The sequence below is a fragment of the Phoca vitulina genome, unplaced genomic scaffold (assembly GCF_004348235.1).
Source record: "Phoca vitulina isolate PV1807 unplaced genomic scaffold, GSC_HSeal_1.0 scaffold7, whole genome shotgun sequence".
NCBI lineage: Eukaryota > Metazoa > Chordata > Mammalia > Carnivora > Phocidae > Phoca > Phoca vitulina.
The window spans coordinates 14,725,966-14,753,941 of NW_022589710.1; the positions used below are offsets into that span (position 1 = coordinate 14,725,966).

General features: G+C 36.8%; 2 protein-coding genes across 2 annotated transcripts in view; one reads left to right on the top strand and one right to left on the bottom strand.

The window, feature by feature from the left end:
• The window catches only part of SEC23A (Sec23 homolog A, COPII coat complex component), a 67,635-nt gene extending 62,880 nt beyond the window's left edge, over positions 1-4,755 (bottom strand). The window contains exon 1 of the mRNA XM_032404985.1: positions 4,416-4,755. The gene's annotated coding sequence lies outside the window, so the exon portion shown is untranslated. The remainder of the gene's footprint in view (positions 1-4,415) is intronic.
• Positions 4,756-6,022: 1,267 nt separating this feature from the next.
• GEMIN2 (gem nuclear organelle associated protein 2) lies at positions 6,023-27,160 on the top strand. Its single transcript, XM_032404989.1, has 10 exons — positions 6,023-6,225; positions 6,612-6,696; positions 8,084-8,173; positions 9,004-9,063; positions 11,995-12,108; positions 13,764-13,808; positions 14,950-15,018; positions 19,696-19,806; positions 21,734-21,792; positions 26,723-27,160. The coding sequence occupies exons 1-10, from the start codon at positions 6,056-6,058 to the stop codon at positions 26,760-26,762; spliced, it is 843 nt and encodes a 280-aa protein (XP_032260880.1). The 5' UTR covers positions 6,023-6,055; the 3' UTR covers positions 26,763-27,160.
• Positions 27,161-27,976: the final 816 nt, after the last annotated feature.

The following is a 27,976-nucleotide window of genomic DNA, read 5'->3' on the forward strand; positions in this document are numbered from 1 at the left end:
AAAAGCAATACTCAGATTGTTCTAACTTTGAATTTTCAGCATCAACAGTGTGTCAAGTCCATGTATATAGGATATCATGTGTCTGGGGCTCTAGTCTGCACACACAACTACTACAGTCACAGTAAATATAGTAATAATAAATAAGGCTCATTTATAAATTACACATGAGAGTTATAGAACTCTAAATTCAAATAGACCTTACTGATCATTTGGTCTAATCCCTATACAGGACAATGAATTAAAGATAAGAGAGGTTAAAAAGCATATCCAAGATCAAGGTGCTGATGCCCATTTAAAACCTGTAACACTGAGTTTTCATTTCATGCATGTCTTTTCCCCTTTAAAGGCTGACAAGACTTGCCTTTAAACTTTCTAGCTCTTGCTCCAACAGCAAGTGTTTCTATTCCACAGAGTGCCCCACCAGTATTATACTCCAACATCACTTCATCCTGCCACTCTATCAACTCCAGGATGATTACTAAGAGTTTATTTAATCAAACTAAACAAATGAAATCCTTTGATCTACTCTTAAACCACTTATAGTAACCCAAAGAAACAAATCATAGTTACATACCAACAGATTTTTTTCTTTTTATATACACAGGGTTTTTGTTTTATTTTATTCTTTTAAGTAGCCTCCATGCTCAACATGGGGCTCGAACTCACAACCCTGGGATCAAGAGTAGCATGCTCTACCACCCGTACCAGCGAGGTGCCCCTTCTTTTTATCTTTTATTTGATTTGTAAAGAACATAAGAATTCTTAAAACTCATGTAGCAAAGAAGGGAACTTCTCTACTTTAAAAGGAAGGAACTAGATTTGTGTTTTTACTTTAAAAGAGGAGTAAAGTTTTTGTTTTGTTTCATTTTCTATAATTTTTTTTAAAGATTTTATTTATTTATTTGACAGAGAGAGACAGAGCGAGAGAGGGAACACAAGCAGGGGGAGTGGGAGAGGGAGAACCAGGCTTCCCGCTGAGGAGGGAGTCCTATGCAGGGCTCGATCCCAGGAGCTGGGATCATGACCTGAGCTGAAGGCAGGCACTTAACGACTGAGCCACCCAGGCGCCCCTCATTTTCTATAAATAAACTAGTCCTTGCCTTGATTTTCTGATATCAAGTCAGCTTTGTAGTCTTCTTTGTGCATCTGGACTCCAGTGTTGGAGGACAGCATTCTCAAGGAGACAGAGAGATGGAGACATAGAGACAGATTAAAGAGACTGCTCGTGCTCAGAGGGTATGTACTAAGATTAGAAATCTGGGTGCCTGGGTGGCTCAGTCAGTTAAGTGTCTGCCCTCGGCTCAGGTCATGATCTTGGGGTCCTGGGATTGAGCCCTGCACAGGGCTCCCTGATCAGCGGGGAGTCTACCTCTCCCTCTACTCCTCCCCACCGTTTGTGCTCTCTCTCTCTCTCAAATAAATAAATAAAATCTTTAAAAAAAAAAAAAGACTAGAATCTCCTTGTATCTATCTTTTCATTGCCTCTCTCTACTCTATGACCAGTAGGTCGTAAAGGCTCTATTTAGCTACTTATCTTCATTGAGCTGTATCTTGTGAAGCATAGTGATTTACTTATGGCTCATTACGTCTGACCACCCAGGACAGAATCTCAACTCCATCCACTTTCTAGCTGTGTAACCTAGGTATTTCCCATAACTTCTTCTGAGCCACAGTTTCTTCATCTGAAAGTGAAGATATAGTAACCTACCACTTAGGATAATAACACATTGTAAGGATTAAATGAAATAATCTATATAAAATGTTTAGCCCTGAGAAAGAAAAGCAGCTTCTAAGAGCCTGAAATTGGGCCGGGGTCTATCAACTGTGCCTAGCTGTTGTTAGGAGCTGTCCTGGCACTCACAGCAAGGCCACGTGGTTCTCCTGTTGAATATAAACCATTTCACAGCACACCAACATCAGACAAGGCCACTTAGTGTCCCAGAAGGATCAAGACAAAAACAAGACAACTCTGTATTAGTGTCTGAACTCAGACAAATGAAGAAGTTTGTCCAAGCCACAAAATGACCAAATACCTCCCTAACCTATTTTGAGTGACTGCTCCTTCTTTACCAATTATATCATGAGCTTCCTTTTTTCCTTCCACCTTCTATATAAGTATTAAGATACCTAATCACAGAATTTGTACTCAGATGAGCTAGAGAAAGAACTGAGCTGCTAGATGTCAAAGTAGGCAATTAAAGCAACAATGAGCCAAAACGGAATTAACGGTGAAGCCTCTAATCACTTACTATGATTGTACGAGCAAGAGTCTGTTCCATTACCCTATGGAACCAATTCTCCCACTGTCTGAGGGCCAAGTGGATCAGTGCAAACTTGGGGGTCATCTCACTGTTGAGGGAGTCCCTAACAAGTGTTTTCTGCAGATTTATGGAACTAGGCCATTGTGAAGGGTGGGGAAGAAAGGAATGGAAAAGTAGGAATGGAAAAGTACTGGGTACTGAGAGAGTGGGTCAGTTTCCCGATAAGGAGACCTCCAAATGGGGACACCTGGCTAGGAATGCAACTACACATAAGAGCATGGCCAGCCAGGAGGGGCCGAGTCTGACGGCAACTCCCTTCAGAGCCTGCAATGCACTGGCTGTGCACCAAGTGTGGTATGGGGAGGGCAGTTTTCCCCTGTGAAGCCTGCCAGGTAAAGCCTTTTTAACTGCTATGGTCAGGCATGAAAAATCACCCACAGGTGTTTTTGATTTGTTTTGTTTCGTTTCATAGTTTTAGATTTTTTTTAAGATTTTATTTATTTGACACACAGAGAGAGAGAGAGGGAGAGAGCATGAGCTAGGGGGAGCACGCAGAGGGAGAGGGAGAAGCAGACTCCCCACTGAGCAGGAAGCCTGATGTGGGGCTCCCTCCAGGAACCTGTGATCATGACCTGAGCCGAAGGCAACCACTTAACAACTGAGTCACCTAGGTGCCCCTACCCATAGGTTTTTAACCAGCAGTCAGACTCAGAATATCCCCGATTCCTGACATCCCCAAATCACCAAGGCCCAAATCCTATGATAAATAAGTTAGTCTTAGCATCCTTTTACTGAGACATACCCTAGTCTCAATAATCACGTGACTACAGGAGTGTTCTGGTAGTCTATGGTTGGAGGGCATTGACAGCCCCCAGCACACAGTAAGAAGGTGCCCCATACATAACTATGTACAGCTACATATCTCACAACCCTGTCTAGCACCATTCACTCCCTATTTTCTATGTATCAGCCATATTGACCTCCTTCCAATTTTTCCAACATGACCTATTTCTTCTAGTAATAAGGCCCTGAACAAACCCTTTCCTCTATCTGCTGAGACTGAATATACAAATGGACAATGGCCAGACCATATATATATAAATAGGACTCTGACCTACCATCTGCAGTAACCATCCCAGGAAATCAACCTATTATTCTACAGTAACCAGCCAGGAAAAGCAGCCTAGAAGTCAAACTTGTAGGAAGTCATACTGCTATCTCTAGAAACAATCCAGAAAGCCAAACAAAAACTTCATAATAATTGTCCCATGATAGCCAGGACTTGATTAACAATTGACAGCTTTCCTAATATTTTTCCCTGCTTCCAATTTAGGACCAACCAACCAAAGAAAGCAAATATGCACCCCTAACCAATTTCATAGGATGTCCCTCTTCTAGGTAGAATATGGGGTCAGAGCATGCCACTCCCAAATATGCCACCCTTGGCATATTATTTTGAGTTAAAGGCACTTAAAAAAAAAAGCATATACAAGAAGGGTCCTCTAACCTTCCTTTTTTTCCCTGAAAGCAGGAAATAAAACTCTCATGTGAAAGGTACCCTCCCTATACCAGTAGGATTTTCCTATCACCAGAGATGGGAAGTTGAAGCTGAGATAAATGTGTACAGACAAACCTTATTAAACTAAACCCTTATGTTCCTAGTTACTTTCCCACAATTAACTACCCCAGCCCAAATCCCTTTGTTACATTATCAAAATTCACTACTCTTTGTACAACCTATTATATCAGCTTTCAGTCCTATCTTACTGGGGTCTTGATTTTTCTTGTGATGGGTCCCATGTACATGTAAGAAATACTAAATAAAATTTATATGCTTTTCTCCTGTTATGTCTCCTGACATAAGTCTTATGTCAGTTTAATTATTAGGCCCAGCCAGAGACTCTAAGAGGGTGGAGGAGAAATTTCACCTCTCCTACAGTAGCCCACCTATAGCTTTCCCGGGCCACAGCCTCCAACCAGGGCATATCGAAGCCTTCCCTTTTTTTCCAGTATAAAGCTTTCTTACTCCACTGCAGTTGCAGAAAGCAACCCTTATAAATTTTTAATTTACTTTCCTCTTTCCTGAATGAATTTATTGCTATGTATTTAAAATTTTAGAATCATTTCAAATCATTTGTGTACTTTATTACTCACCTCTTCTTTTGGAAAATAATTATTGTCAAGGACAACCTGTCTTCCGTTCTGCTGTTCTCCTTTCTTTCTTCATCAATGTGTAGTTCTGCCACGTACTTATACATGAAATCCAGTGTCAAGCATGGTTCCTTTGGAGGTTGGTCTCCTAGGTAATTAGCTGTTCTTTTATCCAAAAAATGGGTGGGAATTGCTAACAAATTAGTTCCCCCCAAAAAAAGAAAATTGTAAGAAAATCCAGAAATGAAGTCATCACTTACATTTTCTAATTTTTTCTTGATTATTACCAAAATGTTTGGGGACAAGAGTCTCCATATTTCTCTTCAAATTTGTTTCTTCCAAAATCAGTAAAAAAATAAATAAAATAAAAAATTTTAAATGCTCATCTCCATAAGTGTAGTTACCATCTGTCACCAAAGTTATTACAAAATCAGTAACATTTTAAACCAAATAACCTTCCAGTTTGCCGCCAAGCAGTGTGTTTATGAGTCTCCCAATTGTTTAGTTACTGTTCATAAGCACAAATTTCTTTAGCTCTTAACCCAAGTACTTGTTCTCACTTTATCTTCAAATGAGAGAGTTACATTCTGGTATTGAAATCAACTGCTTGCAAGCTAAAGGCAGTGCTTTAAAAAAAAAAAAAAAGCCTTCAAAATAAACATAATCTTAGAAAATAAAAGTCAATTGTATTCACTTAGAGCTTGTTTAGAAAGAATAAAATATAATACTTCCACTGTTTCTTGGAATTTGTCACCCAGCACAAGTTACTTAATCCATTTCTGACTTGTTTCCTCACCTGCGAAATGGAGATAATAGTACCTGCCTCACAAGATTGGCCCTAAGATTAATCATGGTAACTTTTGGGTACTGGCATTAGCTTTATCCTTTCACTACTCATATTTAAACAAAGTGGTCTCTCCAAAAAAAAAAAGAAGAAAGTAATGGCTACGCAAGGTCTAATATTCATTTCCGGAAAGTATAAAGTGATCTTTCAAGTAGCCAAGCGCAAGAAATTCCTCTGGAAAATTTATTTTTCATTCATTTGGCATCAGATAAATCTGGTTTGGAAATGGCTCTTCCCCTTCGGAAAAAAGTCACAGCTGTGACAGTCTTTCCATCGATTCCCTCCCCTATAAAACCGGGATAATACCACTTACTTCAAAAGCTTGGTTTAAAAATTAAACGAGGAAATAACACGTGACGTGTCTACCAGGGTTTAAGAATCCAGAGCTTGCTTAAATAAATAAATAAATAAATAAATAAATAAATAAATAAATAAAATTGATTTCTTGTAGACAATTTAAAAAAAGAATCTAGAGTTCAATAAATGGTAATTACAGTAACACTGCTCGTTAATTCAAAAAATATTCAAGGATCCCTCACTACTGCAGATGCATAAAGGTTAATAACCCTCTGTCTTTACCCTCGCCGTTTAAGAGAGAACGAAGGGAAACACACAGAAACACTTCAGAACCACTTCTGCAAAGAACTAAATTCACTGTCTTCTTACACCACTGGACCCTTAACCCTGGGACAATCAGCAGGCTTCCTCAAGTGCAATTACGCCCCCTAAGCCCTGCCTCCCTCAACTCCGCGCCTAAGGTGCCTACCTCTGCGCCTGCGCCGTGACCTAGCTTTGGCGCATGCGCTGGGTGGGACTGGCTGGATTAAAAACCATGGCGTGGATGCCAGTGGAGTCTGCAGTAGAAGAGTTGATGCCCAGGCTGTTGCCAGTGGAGCCCTGCGACTTGACAGAAAGTTTTGATCCCTCCGTACCACCGAGGACGCCTCAGGAATACCTGAGGCGGGTCCAGTGAGTGATTTGGCCCTGTGCGGGTGGGCTGGTCGTCCGCTCTGCCCCTGGGCACAGCTCAACCCCCTCAGTGTGATAAAGCCCCGCCTCTGTTTCCCTTCCCAATCTCACGCGAGGTAGGGTCGAATCAAGATCACTTGATTACATCTTTACCTGGGCGAGTTTTTATGAGCTTAATTATGTTTACCTGTGTCAAGATGTGTACTTTTAGATTTCCTTGCTTTCAATCCAGTTAATTTCGGAAATACGTTGTTTAGTACGTCAATTGCAATTCTGAACTTCTTTTCTCATTTCGTAAAGAACCGTAGAAATGGATCGCTCGTTTTACTACACATGAACAAAGCACAGCCGTAATCACATTTCTTGCATTTATTACTTATTTGTAGGATCGAAGCAGCTCAATGTCCAGATGTTGTGGTAGCTCAAATTGACCCAAAGAAGTTGAAAAGGAAGCAAAGTGTGAATGTTTCTGTGAGTTTTATTACCCAGCAGGGGATTCTCCCCTTTCCCTCTCCCCCGCCCAAATGGAAAGATCAAGGCTTTTCCTATGGTATCCCACAGTATCTTTATGATATATGTAAGATTTGACTACTCCCTGTGACATTAGACATTAGCTTGTACTTTTCTCCCAAAAAGACAGTTGGCATTTACTGCCTCCAGAGAGGTTTTCAGTAACCCTGGCATTCGTGGAGACTCATCATACTTTAGGGCAGTCCTAAAAGACTCTTTAAATAGGTTACTTACCTTATCATTTATATTTAGGGAACCTTTTTCCATTTGTCTCCATAATTATTCTTGGGCTGGTGTTTAATGTTATTTAGTATAGTTTGCATGTTCTGAATTTGGGTTTTTTTTTTTTTAAGAAGAGAAACTCAGGTACCTTACGTTTTTCTACCTACTTGCACACCTTGAACATTTTTGTTCATTTATTTATCCAGCATATTTTTTATTAAGCGACTAGGTTGTGCCAGGCACTGAGAATACAAGAGAGAATGAGACACAAAAATCCCCACCCTTGTAGAGCTTACATTCTCCTGAGGAAGACAGAGAGTAAACAAGCAAACTAAGTAATTATATATTGTGACTACTGATATGAAGAAAATTATCATGTATAATGACCAATAAGTAACAAGGTAGAGTTGTCGCAGAAGGTCTCTCTAAGGTAGTGCTATTTAACCTAAGGTCAAAGGAGAGCAGCAGTTTTTAAATTGTGATAGGTCCTTTTCCTTTTATGTTCCAAGTAATTTCTTTTCTGATGTTTATTAGGATATTTTAATTCAGATACTATAATGTTTCATGTAGTTTTTTTTCAGAAATTTTTAGTTGATGGACAAGAATGTCTTATATACCTAGCTTTTGAAAAGTACACTTTTATTTCAAGGCAGTCTGTCATCAATTTTGAACTGTTTTGCTGTCTTAGGAAGCTAAAGTAGGCTTTGTAAAGTCAAGGGTCTTAGATTATTTGAGTACATTCTGCCCATACCAAAATTCTTTATTTGGGATATATCTCTTTGTTTCAAACAGTTTCTTTATTATAGAAAGGTAGGACTAACTTATATCTTCAGAGCTCATATAATTTAAATTTCTTAGTTTAGAAACTCCCCAACTATGAACCATTCCAGATTGCTCTTATTGAAGTGACTCTACAAGGATCTTTTCCTAATGTTTAAACTTGGACAGAAATAATGAAGTGAAAGCCCTACTTTTTTGCATCTGCAAGAAGTATAGTTTCTTTCTTATATAACCTTAATCATTTACTTTATTAATCTTCATCTTGATTCTGCTTTTACTTTGCAGAGGCATGAGATTCTAATTATAACACTAACATTGATTCTAATATTTATGAACTGATCTCCAGCTTTCAGGATGCCAACCTGCTCCTGAAGGATATTCTCCCACACTTCAGTGGCAACAACAACAAGTGGCACAGTTTTCATCTGTTCGACAGGTACTTTAATTATTTAATCAAATTAAACCCCTTCTACCAGAGAAAGACCTATGGTTTCACTCATATGTGGAATATAATAAACAGCGCAGAGGATCATAGGGGAAGGAGGGAAAACTGAATGGGAAGTCATCAGAGAGGGAGACAAACCATGGGATACTCTTAACTATAGGAAACAAACTGAGGGTTGCTGGAGGAGAGGTGGGTGGGGGATGGGGTAATTGGGTGATGGGCTTTAAAGAGGGCATGTGATGTGATGAGCACTGGGTGTTATATGCAACTGATAAATTATTGAACTCTACATCGGAAACTAATGATGTAATATATGTTGGCTAATTGAATTTTAAATTAGACGACTTCCTGCCTTCCTCCCTCAAGATTTATTTCTGTTCTTAGACTGTAGCTAGAAAAATAAGATTCATTTTTCTTTTTTTTTTAGATTTATTTACTTGAGAAAGAGAGCGCACACACATGCAGGCAGGCATGTGAGTGGGGGGAGGAGCAGAGGGAGAGAATCTTCGGGCAGATTCCCCAATGGCAATGAGTGTGGAGCCCGAAGAGGGGCTTGATCCCATGACCCAGGAGATCATGCATGACCAGAGCCAAAACTGAGTCAGTCGCTTAACCGACTGAGCCACCCAGGCGCCCCAAGATTCGTTATTCTGAAGGATAAAGTTAAAATATTTATAAATCAATTACCAGATTATAATCATTAGACATAATACAGTTTGAAAATGTTTTCCAAGTTTCAGGATTGTTAGGATGTTTCATAATTGATTTCTTTTCAGTTATCCATTCTCTGAAGATCACTTGCCTAACTTTTCTTCCTTTAGAGTGTGATCAGACATAGAAGTCACTGGAAATCACAACAGTTAGACAGTAACGTGACCATGGTATGTAAGTTTCTTTGGTTAAGTTGTACAGTGTGTACCTATTTGAAATAGTCCGTATTTACTGCCAGTCTTTAAAAGATTCACTTGCTTAGTTTATATTATTTTTGTTCTTTTTCATTGACCATTAATAGAAACAATTCTGTTGTATTAGTAGCCTTAAAAGTATAGAATCAGTAATGCAAGTTGTTATTTTTATGACAGTTTTAGTCCATAGCGTCTTGAGAGACTTTGAATAGGTAATTGTTCAGCCTCTACAATTTCTTTAAGTTTTTTTTTTGTTTTTTTTTTAAGATTTTATTTATTTGACGGAGAGAGAGATAGTGAGAGCGGGAACACAAGCAGAGGGAGTGGGAGAGGGAGAAGCAGGCTTCCCGCCAAGCAGGGAGTCCGATGTGGGACTCCATCCCAGGACCCTGGGATCATGACCTGAGCCAAAGGCAGACACTTAATGACTGAGCCACCCAGGCACCCCAGCCTCTACAAATTTTTAAGGGTTCTTCTAGACAATGCCTTTTTAGAAAATAAATGCATTTTCAGTATTTACAAAAAGATTGAATAAAGGCTTATTGGATTTTCCTGGTGAGGTAATGGTGCCAATACCAGAGACATTTTAGTAAAGCCTGTTGTGCATATTAGAAAGTAGTATTTTCTGTGCTTTATCAGCTTAGATATAATTTTCAACTTCAGGAGATATGTCATATCTGGACTACTGAATAAAAAAGGGAGTTGGAGAAGGGATGGATACATTGCTTCAGGACAAGACTTTTAACTTTTTAGGGAGTCTCATATTCTTCCTGAGAATCATACAAAAGCTATTTATCTTCAGAGGAAAAAATTGTGTGCACCAGGGCACACAGTTTTGCTCCCAGTTTCAGGTAGTTCATAGATTTCAGAGTTTAGAAGCTTCCTCTAGGCAGTGTTTCATAATATCTTTTACATTGTAATACCTTGAGATAAATGGAGGAGGCTGCTTGCATAGCCCTAGACTATGAGCTGAAAGCTGAGAAATTAAGTATATGGACTCTACTTGCTTCTCCATACCAATTGAAAGCTCTGCTCTAGGAAATGTGTGAAACGAACTAACATCACTTGCCCAAGATCATTTAACTCATAAAAGGTATAGCTGAGATTCAAACCAAAGTTTGGCTGTAAAGCTTTTTGCTGTGCTGTGAGGCCTCCTGGGAAAAGGGGGTAGGGGGACGGGGTAGGTAAGTAGACGTATTTTTTTCTTGCTCAGTATAAGGACTTTTGGGTACATGCTTACTAATTCAAAAAGAAGCTGCATCAGTAACATTATGACAATATAATTTTGTCAGAAATGTAAATGACCAAACATAATTGATTGAATAAATCATGATCCATCAAAACAGTGAAATATTAATAGCATGTTCATCATGGCAAAAGTAAATGTTATGTAAATAATAAAATGAAAAATTTTTAAAGTAAAGCACTCTGACATTTTATTTAAAGTAACTAGATAAATATAAACATTTATTTATTGACTTATTCAATCATTTATTAAGCACCTATCTTTAATAATCAGGGTATTCAGGCCGCCAGGGTGGCTCATTCATTAAGCGTCTGCCTTCAGCTCAGGTCATGATCCCAGGGTGCTGGGATCGAGCCCCGCATCGGGTTCCCTCTCAGCGGGAAGCCTGCTTCTCCCTCTCTCCCCTGCTTGTGTTCCTGCTCTTGCTATCTCTCTCTCTGTGTCAAATAAATAAATAAAATCTTTAAAAAAAAAGAATAATAATCAGGGTATTCAGTGTTACCCGAAATAGAAATAGTCTCTGACCTAATGGAGTAAAGGGGAGGGGCAGATACAGTGTTCTAGTACAATAGGTTTTAACCTTTCAGGGGTCTTTTGTTTGTCCTGAGAATCTAATGAAAGCTATTTATCCTCGGGGAGAAACCACCTATGCAAAGTAGTGTGTAAGGTGTTGTGTACAATTAAAAATTGTTTTGTCAATGTTTCTTCCCACTGGTCTGCATTTGGTAGTGTAGAATAAATCTATTCTTTCTTTGATTGGACTGCCCTTCCAAGTATGTGAAGCATTTAATTCTGTCTCTTTCCCTGGTATAAACATCCTTCATTCTTGTGTTTTTAGTGCATTTTTCCCACACCAGTTTCCATCTTTATCACCTTCTTGAACAAACCCTTATTTGTCAGTGTCTAAACTAAACACATCCCACATAATGTGTAACACTTGAGCACTGTATTAATTTGCTAGGGCTGCCATAATAAAACACCACAGACTGGGTGTTTTAGCAAACAGTAACTTATTTTCTCACAGTTCTCTAGGCTAAAAGTCTAAGATCAAGGTATTAGCAGGTTTGGTTCCTCTTGAGTCCTCTTTGGCTTGCACGTGGCCATCTGGCTATGTCCTCACATGGTCTTTCCTATGTGCACAAGCATCTCTAGTGCCTCTTGTTATGTCTACATTTCCTCTCTTTTTTTTTTTTTTAATTTATTTATTTTAGAGAGTGTGTGCACATATGGGGGGGCGGTGGGGAGGGGCAGAGGGAGACGGGGAAAGAGTCTCAAGCAGACTCCACACTGAGTATGGAGCCCGACGAGGGGCCCGAGATCACCACTAGAACATAAACCAAGAGTTGGACGTTTAACTGACTGCACCACCCAGGTGCCCCTAAATTTCCTCTTCTTATAAGGACATCGGTTAGATGATGAAAGGCCACCCTAAAAGCCTGGTTTTAACATAATCCATTATAAAGGCCTTGTCCAAATACAGTCACATTCTAAGATACTGGAGGGTAGGGCTTCAACATAGAAATTTTGGGGGGACAAATTCAGCCCATAACAGGCACCATATCTTTCTGTTGAAGTGGTAGGAATATAGAGGACTTCTTTTTTACTATTCCATTAAAAAAAACAAAACATAGAAATAAGTACATTTTTTTTTTTTCTTTTAGCCAAAATCTGAAGATGAAGAAGGCTGGAAAAAATTTTGTCTGGGTGAAAGGTTATGTGCTGAAGGGGCTGTTGGACCAGCTACTAGTGAAGGTCCTGGAATCGATTATGTGCAAGTAGGTGATCTGTGGATAAATAAAAAGGGTTCTACTTTTGGTGCATGATTTAATGCAAAGATTCTGCAAACTACAACCTAGGCCAAATCTAGTCTGCAGCCTGTTTTTGTACAGCCCATGAGCTAAGAGTTTTTTTTTTATAATACTAAGTTACTGAGACAGTATGTGGCCTGCAAAGCCTAAAATGCTTACTGTCTGGCTCTTTACAGAAAATGTTTGCCAACCTATGACCTAGTTAATTGGCTCTTTAACTTAAAAATGTGCAGCCCAGTTTCCGAAACAATGTACTGTGACTTTTCTTAGGTGGGCTTTATATCTCTTAGGTTTTAGCTATGTGTTAACTTCGTGAGTTAGATAGGAGTCAGGGTTTGTTTGTTTGTTTTTTTAATGATTAAGCATGGGTTACGACTTGTGAGTAGTCAGGGAAACAAAGGAAAACATGACACAATTAGGTGCTTAAAAATGCTTAGTAGATTTCATATTCTGGAATGAAGTTTTAAAGGTATATTTAAATTTCCCATGGCTTTATTCTAATCATAAATTATGTGGCCAACTGTTCTTGGCCCCACAAGGTGTGTGTTTTTCCCATTTAAAAGTAATTGATCCGAGAAATGTAGAAGCTCTAAAAATTGGGACACCTGGGTGGCTCAGTAGGTTGAGCATCCAACTCTTGATTTCGGCTCAGGTCTTGATCTCAGGGTCATGAGTTCAAGCCCCACATTGGGATCCACACTGGAGACTACTTTAAAAAAAAACAAACAAACACCAAAAGTCACTAAAAGACCAAGAACCCAATTAAAACAGAAAAGGCAAAAGAAATAAATAACTCACAGAAAGAAAAATATGAATTGCTGTTATATGAGAAGATGCCATATTCACTCACAATAGAAATATAACTCATAACTCCACTGAGCTGCTATTTTTGATAACATTGGCAAAGGAAATTTGATACGCTGTATTAACAAGGGCTGGGAAAATAGGCACTTTTACACATGGTGGTGGGGTATAAATAGATTCAGATCTGGAAGTGAACTAATTTGGCCCTGTTTCTTACACAATCTGTTTTTCTTTTGGATAATATCCCTAATGGATGTTACATTTCAAAATGTGTTTTAATTTGACAAAAAATTAAGACTTATTTAGCTTGTTACTACAAAATATATACAAGGAAAATACACCATGTGGAAGAACCATAAAGAAGCAGAGTTAATGCACATCCTCTTAACTTCCTCTAAAGTCAGTGCTATTTTCGTAATGAAGGCTCCCAGCATTAACCTTCAAAATACTTTTTTAATTGAATTAGATTAGGTTTGAAAAACAATTACTCTTAGTACCCTTAATTTCTGAAAATGTTAGCTTTAGCTGAAGATTTTGAAAAAGTGTGTGCAGCATGTTAATCGTACTATCAGTTTAAGAAATTTCATATTTTAATTACTAAAGTCATTATTTTTAAATTTATATATTCAAATTGCAAAACATTTTTTGAGGCATTACCAACATAATAGTTGATGGAATGTTTTATTATGATGGGTAATGAAGGAATTTCCTGTTATTCTTTGTTTTTAAAAAGTGTGGTAAGAAATTCACCAGTTTGAAAACAATGAATCACCCTTTATAATTCCATTTAGTAAATTTCAGTCTCATTTTTCTTTCAGATTGGTTTTCCTCCCTTGCTTAGTATTGTTAGCAGAATGAATCAGGTAAAATCCATCTAATAATAAGGATGTATGTATTTTGTTGTTTTCAATGTGTATGAGAGTATATGAAAACATTTATTGAATACTTACAATATATAAGGCCCTGTCCTAACCTCTTTAATGGTTCTTATTTAATCCCCAATACAACCCTATATGGAGAATTATTATTAATACCCAATTTTTATAGATTGGGAAACAAAATTCAAAGTTAAGTGACTTGCAGGTGGTTTTTCAGCAAGTTCCAGTGGCAACACTGGGATTTAACCCCTGTTTGATCTAATTACAGAGCTCATGCTAAAACATGTTGCTAAACTCTTCAATTGTATACATTTCAGTTTTAAGTCTTAGATTCTGGGGTTTGAAGTAAAACTAAGGTTAGATTATTATTTCTAGTTCCAGATGTCCTGCACATCCCATTAAGAATGAAATATATAATTTCTTGGATCAAAAGCTTCTTTACTCTCTTAGGATGAAGAACTCTGTTACCATTTAAAGAGCAAATGAAAAATTGGATTGTTTTGCCTTCACATTTGCCACCCATTTGCATTGGGTGCCCTTGGAAAATAAATTTTTTTAAGTGTCGTGCTCTGTTGTAAATCATATACTGGTCTCACTTACTTGATCATTTGCATTAAAATACTGTAGTAGTTATACTAAATTCAGTGAGTGATTTTTGTTAACTGTCCAACTATGCTTGAAGAAACAAGAGAATATTTTCAACAGTTTAATAAATTCTATCTATATAACTTAAAAAACAGATCTTTCTCCAGCTAACTTTCTCCTTATATTTTGACTTTGACTTAATGAAAATAACTTGAAGGTATTTATGCAAAGGTTTTTTAAGAGCATGTGGAATTTTTCAAGTATTTATAAACTAAATTAGTAGTTACAAACTAAATCCTGGGGTTTAAACCAAGGTATTGATACTTGAAAGTATATAAAAATATGTGTCTAAAAAGCCTCTTCTGAGTGAGCCACCTAACCAAATTACTAAATACAGTCAGTTTTCTCTGGAAGTCTAAAGAATGAGACTATTTTAGATATCAGAGTTGCTTTCTAACCAAACTTAATGAAACCCATGTTGAACTTGTCTTTGTTTTATTACTAATACATTTCTTCCACCTTCCCTTTCCCCTTTTTTTAGGCAACAGTAACTAGTGTCTTGGAATATCTGAGTAATTGGTTTGGAGAAAGAGACTTTACTCCAGAATTGGTAATATCGCATCTTTTTATTTTCATAATGCAGACAAAATTGTATAGACTTATTTTATATATGAGATATGGCTCTAAGATATTTATGTATATGTGTGTATTATACTTGTACATATAACTGTGTACAATGCAAACTATGCTTGGTTGCAGTGAAATAAGGAACTTACAGGAGAATGCAAATCAACATTAAACTTCCTTCATTGAGAAAGATTTGCCTTGGAAAAAGTCAATTAAAGAGCTTATTTATATCCGGGAGAAGCAACTTATCTTACTGCAGTCCAATAACAAATAGATCACCAACTGACATCCAGTTTGGACATCCCATTTTGAGTAGCACTGGCTTAAAGAAATTTGAAATGCATTTTCTTTTTTTGTTCGTTTGTTTGTGTGTGTGTGTGTTGTTTTGTTTGTTTGTTTTTTAAGTAGGCTCCATGCCCAACGTGGAGCCCAACATGGGGCTTGAACTCATGACCCTGAGATCAGTCAAGGCCTTAGATGAAATCAAGAGTCAGATGCTCAACCTACTGAGCCACCCAGGTGCCCCAGAAACAGTGACTTTAAACATTAATTTTTTCCCCCTAAATGTACATGTTATATAGTAGAGATTTAAAAGAATAAAATACAAAAACAAAAAATGAAAATCTAGTGGTAAAGAATATGATCATTATACTTATATAAAAGACTTACCGAAGCTACTTAGATGAATGGCAGGCTTAAAAACTTGTACATTGTATTGCAGTGTTGGTTTATCTGTTTCTCCCAGCAGACTATAAGTTTCTGGCGGGCAAAGATTATATCTTATGCTTTGACAGGGAGCTTTGGAGCTTCAGGTACACTCTTTTGCAAATATCCTTAACTATAAAAAATACATGTTTCTAAAAATTAAATCTAACTTGATAATAAAATTTCTTACTAGGGGATTAAGCAGATTATTTATATAATGTCCACCAAACTGACCCATTTTTAAAGGTGAAAATGAGCTGTGAATATAAAACTATAAAGTAGAGGGGTAGTGCAGCACAGTTGTTAAGAGTATAGCTGGATTGCTGGGGTGTGAATCTTCGTTCCACCAGTAAGGATATGTGTCATCTTAAGCAAGTACTGAATCTTTATGTACTCTAGTTTCCTTTTCTGTAAAATGCAAATAACAGCTCATAGGTTATTGGAGGATTCAAGGAATTACTGTATACAAAGTTCTTAGAGTAATGCCTGGCACACAGTGCTTGCTATTATTACTGGTATTTGATATTCTTTTGTAAATTGGATTTCAAGACCATGGTTAAGCATCCAACTCTTGAGCTCAGCTCAGGTCTTGATCTCAGGGTTGTGAGTTCGAGCTTTGAATTGGGCTTCATGCCCAGCATGGAACCTACCTAATAAATAAATAAATAAAAATAAATAAATAGAGAAAGATAAAATCACGGTTTCTGATTCAGTGGTCAAACATGTCTTTTACATAGTGTAATTAATATACTATTCTGGGTTTTTTAGCTTAGATTACATATATATATTTCTATATGATAATGTAATTCATATAATTTCCATTGTCTTAATGTCTCATAGTTTACTTTGATTCTCTCATTATTGACCATCTGGGTTCTTATAATCATGACTAAATTAAAACATTTATACTAATTTCATTTTAATTATCATTTTCTCAGGATATTGCTAGGGTATAATTATTGGATCAAGATTTCATAAGCTTTTGTTACATTCTGCTACATTGCTTTCCAAAAGGAATGAACCAGTTAATAATGCCATTGGCAAAGGATTCTTATTTTTCCCTGCAATTCCACTTTAAGTTGAACCATGTGCATTTGCCATTTTTGTAGGTTAAAAAATTTGATGATCAGTAATTCCATATGGTTCCATCTAACATTTTATAATTTCTGTTTATTTTCAAATTTAGTGAATTTATAGTAGCACTTCAAAGTAAATGTAATTTGTATTTCCTTGAATGTCAGTGAAACTGAATATTTTTCCATCATGGGTATATTAGGTATACCTTTAATAGATAACTTTGTTCATATTCATATTACTTATTCATTGGAATCTGGATATTGAACTTTAAATTCATATCCATTCTTTCTCTCTGATAGTGACGTTTTAGCACTATTACCTGACCTGTTTTCCTTCTCTTCCTTTAATCTTTATTTTTTCAACTCTTTGTTGTAAGATTTTTTTTTTTAAACTTCAAAAGATTACCCACTGAAGAGGGTGATAAGTTTGACTTTTCCTGTTAATTAGAGCATACAACTGATTTACTAAATTTTAACTTAATTAATCCTTTGCTTCTAACCTGGAGTCAATCTGTCTCTTAAATCAACGGTGTTCAATTTCACTATCCAATTAACCGTACTATCAGAACTCTACTATTGAGAATATCAGTGTATAAAAACCGGTATCACAAAGTTTGCTTATCATAAACTAGCAAAAGGAAAATGGATCTCTTTTTTTAAATGTCTTTACTTGGGATTACTTTAATTTTTTCTTGAGAAATAAATACAGCCTTATTTTTCATCCAAATGTGAGGTATGAAGGAATATCTTCAGCTATCTTATTTTGGGTTTTGTTTTTACATTTAGTATTGCCACAGTGAGCTCACTGACTTTGAGAAAAGGCACCTCTCAGTATAAATACATCTTAGACAATCAGTAGAGGTTTAAGCACCATTTCAATACCTGAATACCAGTTATATATGGTAAATGTAGCCCTCAGAATTTGAGCCAAGTTTAAATGTATAATAGCTTTTTTGATATAGAAGAGAATTCCACTTATTATTTATAAAAGAAACCTGGATGTGAATCTTTTGTTTCAGAAAAAGTCTTATTGATTTGGGGTAGCTTGAGGAGCTAATTTTTTTTATTCCATTAATTGCTATGTAAACATTGTTTAATATTCTTTAGGTTTCTCCAAAGTGATGTGTTGCTCAGAATAAACTCAGTCATATAACACTGCTGGTGGAAATATAATTTCATATAACTTTTCTGGGGTACAATTTATTGATTATATCTCAGAAACATTTATGAACATACATACCCTTGGATACGCCATTTTATTTCTAGGAATTTAGCCAAAAAATCAATCAGAGATGGTCTAAAATTTATGTTCAAGGATATTTATCACACTATTTTTTATATAACAGCAACAAATTAAACCTAAGTGCTCAACAATAGGAAATTGGTTAAGTAAATTATGGTGCATCCAAAATGGAACACTCATTCCACAGATATTTTAATTTAAACTCCTATTGTGTTCCAACTCTAGTCTGGGCCCTAGGAGTGTAATATCTAATTTTATACTCTCACAGAGTTTGGGGAAAGAAAGAATAAACCAGCAGTGACAGGAAAGTATAAGTGTTTGGTTAAAGAGTATAAGTGCTGTGTTGAGATTAATAATGTTCCCTCCCAAATCCCATTTAACAACATGGGGGATATTTATTATGTATTGCAAGTAAAAAAGATGGCTACAAAATGTTATTACCACATTATTAATGTTAATACGATAATGGAACTTCATTTTTTTTTAAAGTTGTACATTTAAATACGAAAAAGATAAAAATTAGCATTTTTAAAATTAGAAACTATCTGGATGGTGGGGTTGCAGGTGTGTTTTTTACTTTGCGCTTTTTGTATTCAGTTTTTCAGCATTGAGTATTTCTTCGTTTTGTAATTGAAAAAAATTTCATTTTAAAAGAGGACTGGGGGGATGCCTGGGTGGCTCAGTCTTTAAGCGTCTGCCTTTGGCTCAGGTCGATTGAGCCCCGCATCGGGCTCCCTGTGCTGTGGGAAGCCTGCTTCTCCCTCTCCCACTCCCCCTGCTTGTGTTCCCTCTCTCGCTGTGTCTGTCTCTGTCAAATAAATGAATAAAATCTTGAGAAAAAATAAAGTAAATAAAAGAGGATGGGGATGGGGCGCCTGGGTAGCTCAGTTGGTTAAGCATCTGACTCTTGATCTCAGCTCAGGTCTTGATCTCAGGGTCGTGAGTTCAAGCCGTGCATTGGGCTCCATGCTGGGCATGGAGCCTGCTTTTTTAAAAAAAAAAAAAAAAAAAAAAGATGGGGATAGATTTAGTTTGCCGTGGTACTTATAGAAGTTTCAAAACATTTTTTTATAATTTTTTTAAGATTTATTTTTTTAAGTAATCTCTATATCTAGCGTGGGGGTTACCCGAGATCACCATCCCGAGATCAAGAGTCGCATGCTCCACTGACTGAGCCAGCCACGTGCCCCTCAAAACATGATTTCATCTAGAGTATAGTTCCTTTGTATAGACACAGGGGGCAAAGTTATAAAGTTATAAAATGACTTGTATATCTGTCTATAAAGGGCAAAGGAAAAATATGTGTCTTAATTTTTGCAAGGATTTATGCACATCTTAATGTAGTTTTCTACCTATAATTTGGGACTTCAATTATAGTAAGAATCTCTGACATGAACTCTTTGGAACTAAGGGTATTTTGAAGTGTTCAGTATTCTGTGTCTGTAGTAAGAAGATACAGAAAATATCAGCTGGCTGTCTAGATGATCCCTTGTTGTCTATATCCAAATATAATACAGTTAATGTTACATTAATTTATTCATAGCAAATAACCAGATACAACTTTGGACATTTTAAAAAATAAGTTAAACTTATGGTACAGTATTTGCTACTTACTACTTTTTAAAATCCTATTTAGGGAAGGTGGCTTTATGCTTTATTGGCTTGTCTTGAAAAACCTTTATTACCTGAGGCTCATTCACTGATTCGGCAGCTTGCAAGAAGGTGCTCTGAAGTAAGGCTCTTAGTGGTAAGTTACAACTTGCTGTTTCAAATTGAGAGCGCTCATTGATTTATATGGTGATAAAAAAGGATGCCATTGAAATAGGAAAATGTGGAATATTTTATTAGTCAAGATTAGATTTGGCCACATAATTTTAAAAAGCCCCAAATAACAGTAGCTTAAATGAAATGGACATGTTTTTCTCAGATAAAGGAAGTCTACAGGTGGACAGAGCAAATCTAATATGGCAGTAACCCTGCTTTTGAGTTCTGCCTCATGTAGCTTCCGTTGTCAAGCTCACCTCATGGTCCAAGGTGGCTGCTGGAGTCAGCCATTATATTCGGTTATAGGAACTAGAAAGAGAAGGCTGTCCTCTAACAAAGCTTCCCAGAGGTTCCACAAGCATAACTGGCTATATATAGAACTCATTTAGCCAGAATTTAGTCACATGGCCATAAGGAACTATGGGAAATGTTTACTTTTAGCTGGGGGACAGTGTGCTTAGGTAAAAATGAGCTTCCTTTGCTAAAGAGTAAGGGAAAACAAGAAGCTAGAGTGGTCAACTAACAGTCTCTGGCAGGATGATTGTTTCGAATTTCTCCAATCAGACGCTTCACTAACTCATGCCTGCAGCATTACAATATAAATTTTATGCCAGATTAAGTCCACATGTGATTTTTTTTTCTTTCATCCCTTTCTCTTCCACAAAATGTATACTCCTCTGTTGACTACTCAAAAATATTTTTGTTAAACATCCATGATATGGCCCAAATTAGCTTCTATGGCTTGTACTCCAAGCAAAATGTACTTGCTACTTGGTAAATATTTCCCACGTTTTGTTCCTAGACTTTATTTCCTCTACAGAAGTGCCTTTTCACTCTTCCAATCTGCATCTAAATACCATTTACTTTTCACAATCTGGCTTATATTCAACCACTTTCTGTGACATTCTCCCTGACTCTAACAATTAAAAAGAATTTCTGCATTCTCTGATTTTTCAGTATACTTCATATTTTTTTATGGGCACTGAACACATTTTTCCTTTCATTAAAGTTAATGTGGATATTTCATTTTCTCTGCTATTAGCAGGTAGTATGTTTTATTCAGGTTTGTTCCATGTAGTGCTTGACACATAGAGTTGAGTACACTAACATTATGGAATTGTGTCCCAAGTTTGAATTAACATGTGACATGTCTGTTATAACATTACTCGATAGGTTATTGTAACTATATCTTGAAATGTATAAAAATAAACTTCACACTCTGTAACACCACTTTATAAAATACATAGTTCAGCAATTACCTCCATCGTAATTGAGAACCCTGATAATCTGGAGTATTTTCTGGTATGTCTTATGCTAGAAGCCAGGATTTCATTCCTCAATTCTAAGTTCTTTAAAATATTTTTATATAGTTTGTTTTCACTACTGTCCAGTTAGGACATTGGGTTTTTTTTTTTTTTTATTGCTCCTCTGCTTGGAACCAGGAAAAATCTCTCTCCCAAGTTATTCTCCTTTGAACCTTCAACTCTTTATTTCTTGTCCCTGTTAAGGACCTTTCTTTAAAAGATCATGTCAGGGGCCACCTGGGTGGCTCAGTCTGTTAAGCGTCTGCCTTTGGCTCAGGTCATGATGCTGGGGTCCTGGGATCGAGTCCTGCATCGGGCTCCTTGCTCAGCAGGGAGGCTGCTTCTCCCTTGTCTGCTGCTCCCCCTGCTTTGCTCTCTCTCTCATTCTCTCTCTCTGACAAATAAATAAATCTTTAAAAAAGATCATGTCAGATGTTTCTCAAGGGTTGTTAACTATAGTTTTCTCCTTTTTCTTTGAGGTTTTCTACTTCCATGTGATTATTACTATTATCTAATAAAATTTTCATATTTTGCATCTTAAAAGGAAATTTTTTCAAAAATATTAAGGAGAACACTACATTTTTCTGATTTTTTTTTTTTCTTTAGGACAGCAAAGATGATGAGCGGGTTCCTGCTTTGAATTTATTAATCTGCCTGGTTAGCAGGTAAGTAATCCTTGATTCCTTGCTTTGTAATAGTGTTATTAATGGAAAATACTGTTTTCATTTTCAAGCAGAGGAAATTGAGGTGTGAGGAAACAATATTTTATGTATCACAATTCCCTGTATTTTGAGTTTTCTCTATAAGTAACGCCGTGTAGATCTGTATACATTATAGCTCTATTATTTCCTAAGGGCAAACTCCTAGAAATAAGTTGAAGGCCATGCATGTACTTTTAAAACTGAGATATTTATTAATAGTTTGCCTTCCAGAAACTCATACCTTTCTGTGTTCCCATGAAAGTGTCAGACTGCCCATCTTCTATTCAACATTTTCGGTTGATATAAATATTTCCATTCTAATAACAAAAAGATACGAATTATTTTTATTTGCATTTGTTTAATTACCAGTGAGGGTAAAAAATACTTCATTTTGTTGCAATTTTTTTTAATTGCCTGTGTTCTTTATTCATTTTCAGTTAGGACATATTTTTATTTAGTATGTGTTTGATTTTATTTCTTACATTGAAATTCCACATTGAAAATGTTCTCATATTCTGAAGTCGTGTGTATGAGTATGTGTGTATTATATTTACACATATGCATGCACACATATTTATTTTAGGTCTCTTTCTGGACTTGATATTTTTGTACATTGGTCAGTGTTTTTAATCTAATGCCAATAACTTTTTAAAGCTTTATATTATATTTAAATAGAAGGTAAATGATCTGTGTCCATTATCCTTCCTCAAACAAGACACTTTTTCAGAGTACACACATGTTCAACATATAGTTTCTAAATTTATAATAATTATGCTGCTGGTGAAACTTAATACTTAACTAGGCACTTTGTTCCAAGCATTTTTCTTAGTGCTTCATAATAGAAACTCATTTAATCCTTAGAAGGTAGGTGCTATGATCAGTTACATTTGAGGAAACCATGGCACAGAGATAAAATAAGTTTCCTGCCATCACAAAGCTAGTAAATTGTAGGGCTAGGATCCAAAACCAGGCACCTTTGCTTCAGAGCTAGGTTCTGGACTATGCCCGTATCAAACTACCTCATCTCTTGGTAATAAGGATTAAATGAGAGCCCTAGGTGCTATGTATACTGGGTCTTTAATCCTTGCAACTCAGAGTTTTTTCTTTTACTTTCACAGATGAAGACACAGGTTCAGAAACATTAAGTAATTAAGGTTCAGTAAACTAGTACTGAATGGAACCAGACTTAAACATATCATCTGACTACTAATCCACTGATAGTTTATAATGTGCAATTATGAGAAAAGAAATATCCAAGTAATTGGTCATGGTTATTTTTTTTTCCTGAGAACATTACGTAAAAATGGAAGATAAGTTCTAGGCTAGAAAATTTTCTTAGACTATAGGCTTCACTTAAGAAAACTTGCAGAAGAGGGGTGCCTGGGTGGCTCATTTGGCGTTGACTCTTGATTTCGGCTCAGGTAATGATCTCAGGGTCATGAGATGGAGCCCATGTTGGCATGGAGCCTGCTTAAGATTCCATTTCCCTCTGCCCCACACAGCGGGCCCTCTCTAAAAAAAAAGAAAAGCAGACTTAAAGAGGATTCTAGAAAGTTTGAAAAAAGATAACATAGACCTTGACTCTTTGCAGTAGCCATTTCAATATAAGTATCAAATATTGTTTTAAGTCTGTTGTGGTTTTTTGTTTTTTGTTTTGGTCTTGTCTGTCTTATAGGTTTAAAGCAAAAACTGCTAATTGATAGAAATACCTACTCAAATAGGATCTAATAGCCATATGTTAGCCACCTTAATTATTTTATCAGTGAAAAATGTTTTAAGCTTCTTCTTACGGAGATTTTCAAGTACATACGAATGTAGTAGAATAATATGCCCCCCCCCCCCCCCGCCCCAAGCAATCCACCCAAGTTCAACATTTATTAACTTCACCAGAATGTTTCATCTGTCTCATCTTTTTTGTTAGTGTATTTTAAACAAATCTCAGACAGGTCATTTCTCCTGTTTTAGTGTATCTGAGTGATTAGGACCTTTTAAAAACATGACTCTAATACTGGTATCACGAACCTAATAAATTTAATAACTCCACAATATTATCTGATGCCCAGTTTATGTTTCATATTCCTTAATTGTCCCCAAAATGTCTTCTTACATTTGAATTGTTCAAATTGGGATTCAACCCTTTCCCTTTCTACACTAGCCAGGGAGGGGTCCGACCACATGCTGTTGTTCTGCATTCCCATGGTAACTTAAAGAGAAACTTTCACATGTCCAGAGCCCTTGATATCCTGCAAATGAAGGAGGAGGATGTCCTCAAATTCCTTGCAGGAGGAACCCACTTAGGTAGCACCAACCTTGACTTGCAAATGGAATAGTACATCTACAGAAGGAAAAGTGATAGTATCTACATCATAAATCAGAAGAGAAGGGCGCCTGGGTGGCTCAGTTGGTTAAGCATCCAACTCTTGATCTCAGCTTAGGTCTTGATCTTGGGGTCGTGAGTTCAAGCCCCATGTTGGGCTCCATGCTGGGCATGGAGCCTACTTTAAAAAAAACAATCTGGAGAGAACCTGGGAGATGCTTCTGCTGGCAGCTCGTGCCATTGTTGCCATTGAAAACCCAGCCGATGTCAGTGTCCTGTCATCCAGAAATACTAGCCAGCGAGCTGTGCTGAACTTTGCTGCTGCTACTGAAGCCACTCTCTACTGCTGGCCGCCTCACCTCTGGAACCTTCACTAACCAGATCCAGGCAGCCTTCCTGGAGCCAAGACTTCTGGTGGTTACTGATCCTAGGACTGACACAGCCTGTCACAGAGGTGTCTTATGTTAACCTGCCTACCATCGCTCTGTGTAACGCAGACTCTGCTCTGTGCTATATGGACATTGCCATCCCTTATAACAAGGGAGCTCACTCAGTTGGTCTGATGTGGCGGATCCTGGCCCGGGAAGTTCTTTGCATGCTTGGCACCATTTCCCATGAACACCCATGCGAAGTCATGCCTGATCTCTACTACTACAGAGATCCTGAAGACATTGAAAAGGAAGAGCAGGCTGCTGCTGAAAAGGCTGTGACCAAGGAAGACTTTCAGGGTGAATGGACTGCTCCAGCTCCTGAGTTCACTGCCTCAACCTGAAGTCACAAACTGGTCACAGCCAGTTCCCTACTGAATGAAAACTGGAGTGCTCAGCCTGCCACTGAAGACTAGCCTGCAGCTTCCACTGCTTAGGTCACTGAATGTATAGGAACAACCACTGAGCAGTCTTAAGCTGCTCTTCCAAAAAGTCAAACAAAATGGAAATAAGGTTGATGGAAAATAAACAGTTGCTTAAAAAAAAAAAACCTGAAAAACAAAACAAAAACCCAAATCGGGATCCAAGTTAAATGCACTCATTGCTTTTGTTTGATATGTCTCGAGTCTCCCCATCAATTTCCTGGGTTTATCTCTTTGCCATTTATTTATTGAAAAAAACAGTCCTTTGACTTGTAAAATTTCCCATGTTTTGGTTTTGACAGCTGTATCTTATCTTCATGATAGTGTTTAATGTGTTCATTTATCCCCCATATTTTCTATAAGCTGGTAGGTTGGTTTAAAGGTTTGATTATTATATATAGTGTGTTTTTTTTGTTGTTTGGCAAGACTCCATAAGTGCTGTTGTGCACATCAGGAGGCACATAATGTCTGGTTGTTCCACTTTTAGTGTGAAGTTGATCACTTCATTCAGGTAAAGGGATATTGCAGTCATTATCTTTGTTGATGCTCAAATTGTTCCGTCTTTGGCCAGTGGGAACCCATTAGGTCAATTCCTGTGCTTTTTGTTCTATATAACCCTGGTGGTCTTTTATAGCTTGCTTGCTTTCAGGTATGTCAAGATGGTTCAAATGTATCTTAAGACATTTCTGGCCCCAGATCTGGAATCAGTCTTTATTCCCAGGACTGCTGGGTCCTCTTTTAAAGTAGAAAATGTTAAGAGTCCACAATTTCGACATTAGGGAAGCTAGCTGTTATTAGGTTGGTCATTGCCTTTAGGCCTTTTCAATGACCAGAGGTAGGAAGTATGTATTTTTTAGAAAGAGAAAAATGAAATCGTGACTTCAAATTGAAATTTCAGTTGATTTAAGATTACATGATTTTTCTTTAAGCTATGTTTCTTTTCTCCTTTGCTGAAAATTCTGGTTTCTAACATTAACAATTATTGGCTTTATCCAACAATATGCACATAATAGTTTCAGAATAAATATACTAACAGTGTTACTGATAGTACAACTGTTGAAATCAGTTTAAGAGTTCTTTGCAGTTCTTTTTGTCTCTGGTATATCTCACTAGGGATATACACCAGAACATCACGTTTAAGAAATTATTCCCTTCTGTGTGGTTATGCCAGCAATCTGATAAATGAGAAGATTCATTTGGTTGGGTTTGGTGATTTTCTTTTTTACTTAATCTTGTTTTATAATTACATAAAATATTTACATTGTTCCAAAGTTAAAATTTTAATTCAAGGTACATTTGAAGTATTTTAGAACCCCCCTTTATCCTCTCTAGCCTTTCTCCCTTCTGTAGTTTTCCATTTTATTAATTTTTGGTTTATCCTTCCATTCACTCTTTCTTTCTAAAAGTATAAGCAAGTATATATAAATATAGCTGCATTCCTACACATCCTTACAAAAGGTAGCATACTAAACATACTGTTCTGTACCTTGTTTTTTTCACTTAATAAATCCTAGAAGTCACACTATATAGCAGTGTATTTTCCTCATTTTTTTATAAAAAAGGCTTTTATAAAAAGCCTCGAGGAGTCTTCTACTGTGCAGATGTACCATAGTTTATTTAATGAGTGCCCTTATTGATGGATGTTTGGGTTATTTGTGGTGTTTTGCTATTACAAGTAGTGCTGCTATTAATATTTTTAAACATACATGAAATTCTTTTTTTACTAGGTATTTTGACCAACGTGATTTAGCTGATGAACCATCTTGATGTAGCTGGCCTCTCAGGGATAGAAGATACTTGTGATGAAGGCAGCCTGAGTCTGAGGATGTACAGGGGAACTCAAGTGAGAACTGAATTACATCTTCAACATTATTTGAAGGGTCTTCATCTTAACCTGTGCATCTCAAGTTGACATTTAGAAGATAAATTGTATTGATTTGAGAATCTAAAGTATTCTTTGGAAAATCCCAACCAGCCAGTTTTTGATGAACAGTTAAAACAGTTTTCTGTAATTACATGTTTTTAAAACAAATTGAGTGCCATTTATTGATGAAGCATCCTGTACAGAAACTGTATGATGAAATTTTAGAGATCCTTGGTGCTTTTTCATTGTTTCTTTACATATACACATAAACTCTTACTGAAAATGTGTTTTGGTTATTAAAATCTTGACTCTTTTTTTTTAAGATTTTATTTATTTTTAGAGAGAGAGCACAAGCAGGCGGAGTGGCAGAGGGAGAGGGAGAAGTGAACTCTCCACTGAGCAGGGAGCCTGATGCGGGGCTCGATCGCAGGACCTTGGGATCATGACCTGAGCCATAGGCAGTCACTTAACTGACTGAGCCACCCAGGCGCCCCTTCTTTGACTCTTGAACAAAACAAAAGACAATGGATAAATATCCTTAGTATTAGAATTAAGATAATTGGTTAAATGGCAAATGTTTTTATAGTCAGCAACAAAACTAATCAAATGTTTTCCCTTTAAGCTCAATACTTTTCAACTGCTTTATTACATAAAACTAAGATTTCTTAAATCATTTTGTATAATACCCTAATAAGTCATCTGTTTTGTCTGTCAGATCTCTTGCTCATATCATTTAAAATTTATCTATTTCTTTATCAGGTAGGAATGTTTTCTACTTTAACAGAAGATCCCAGTAGCAGTGGTTTTTCAGTAGGGATTTATTTTTCTCACACAACCAGAAGTTAAGAGGAGCTGGCTACTGGCATTGGGTCGATGACTCCACAATACCAATGTATCTGAGAGTCTTGTGGCCTTTCCCTTAAGGGTAACAAGATGGCCACTGCAGTTCAAGGCAAGTGTCTGTATTCAAGACCGAAAAAGGTGGAAGGACTCAGAGCCTTCCATATCTTTTATCGTAAAAGGAAAACTCCCCAGAAATTCACAGCAGATATGTGTTCATTTGTTGGCCACAAGTGTATAACATGATCACCTCTAGCTCTGAGGAGGGTGGAGAAAT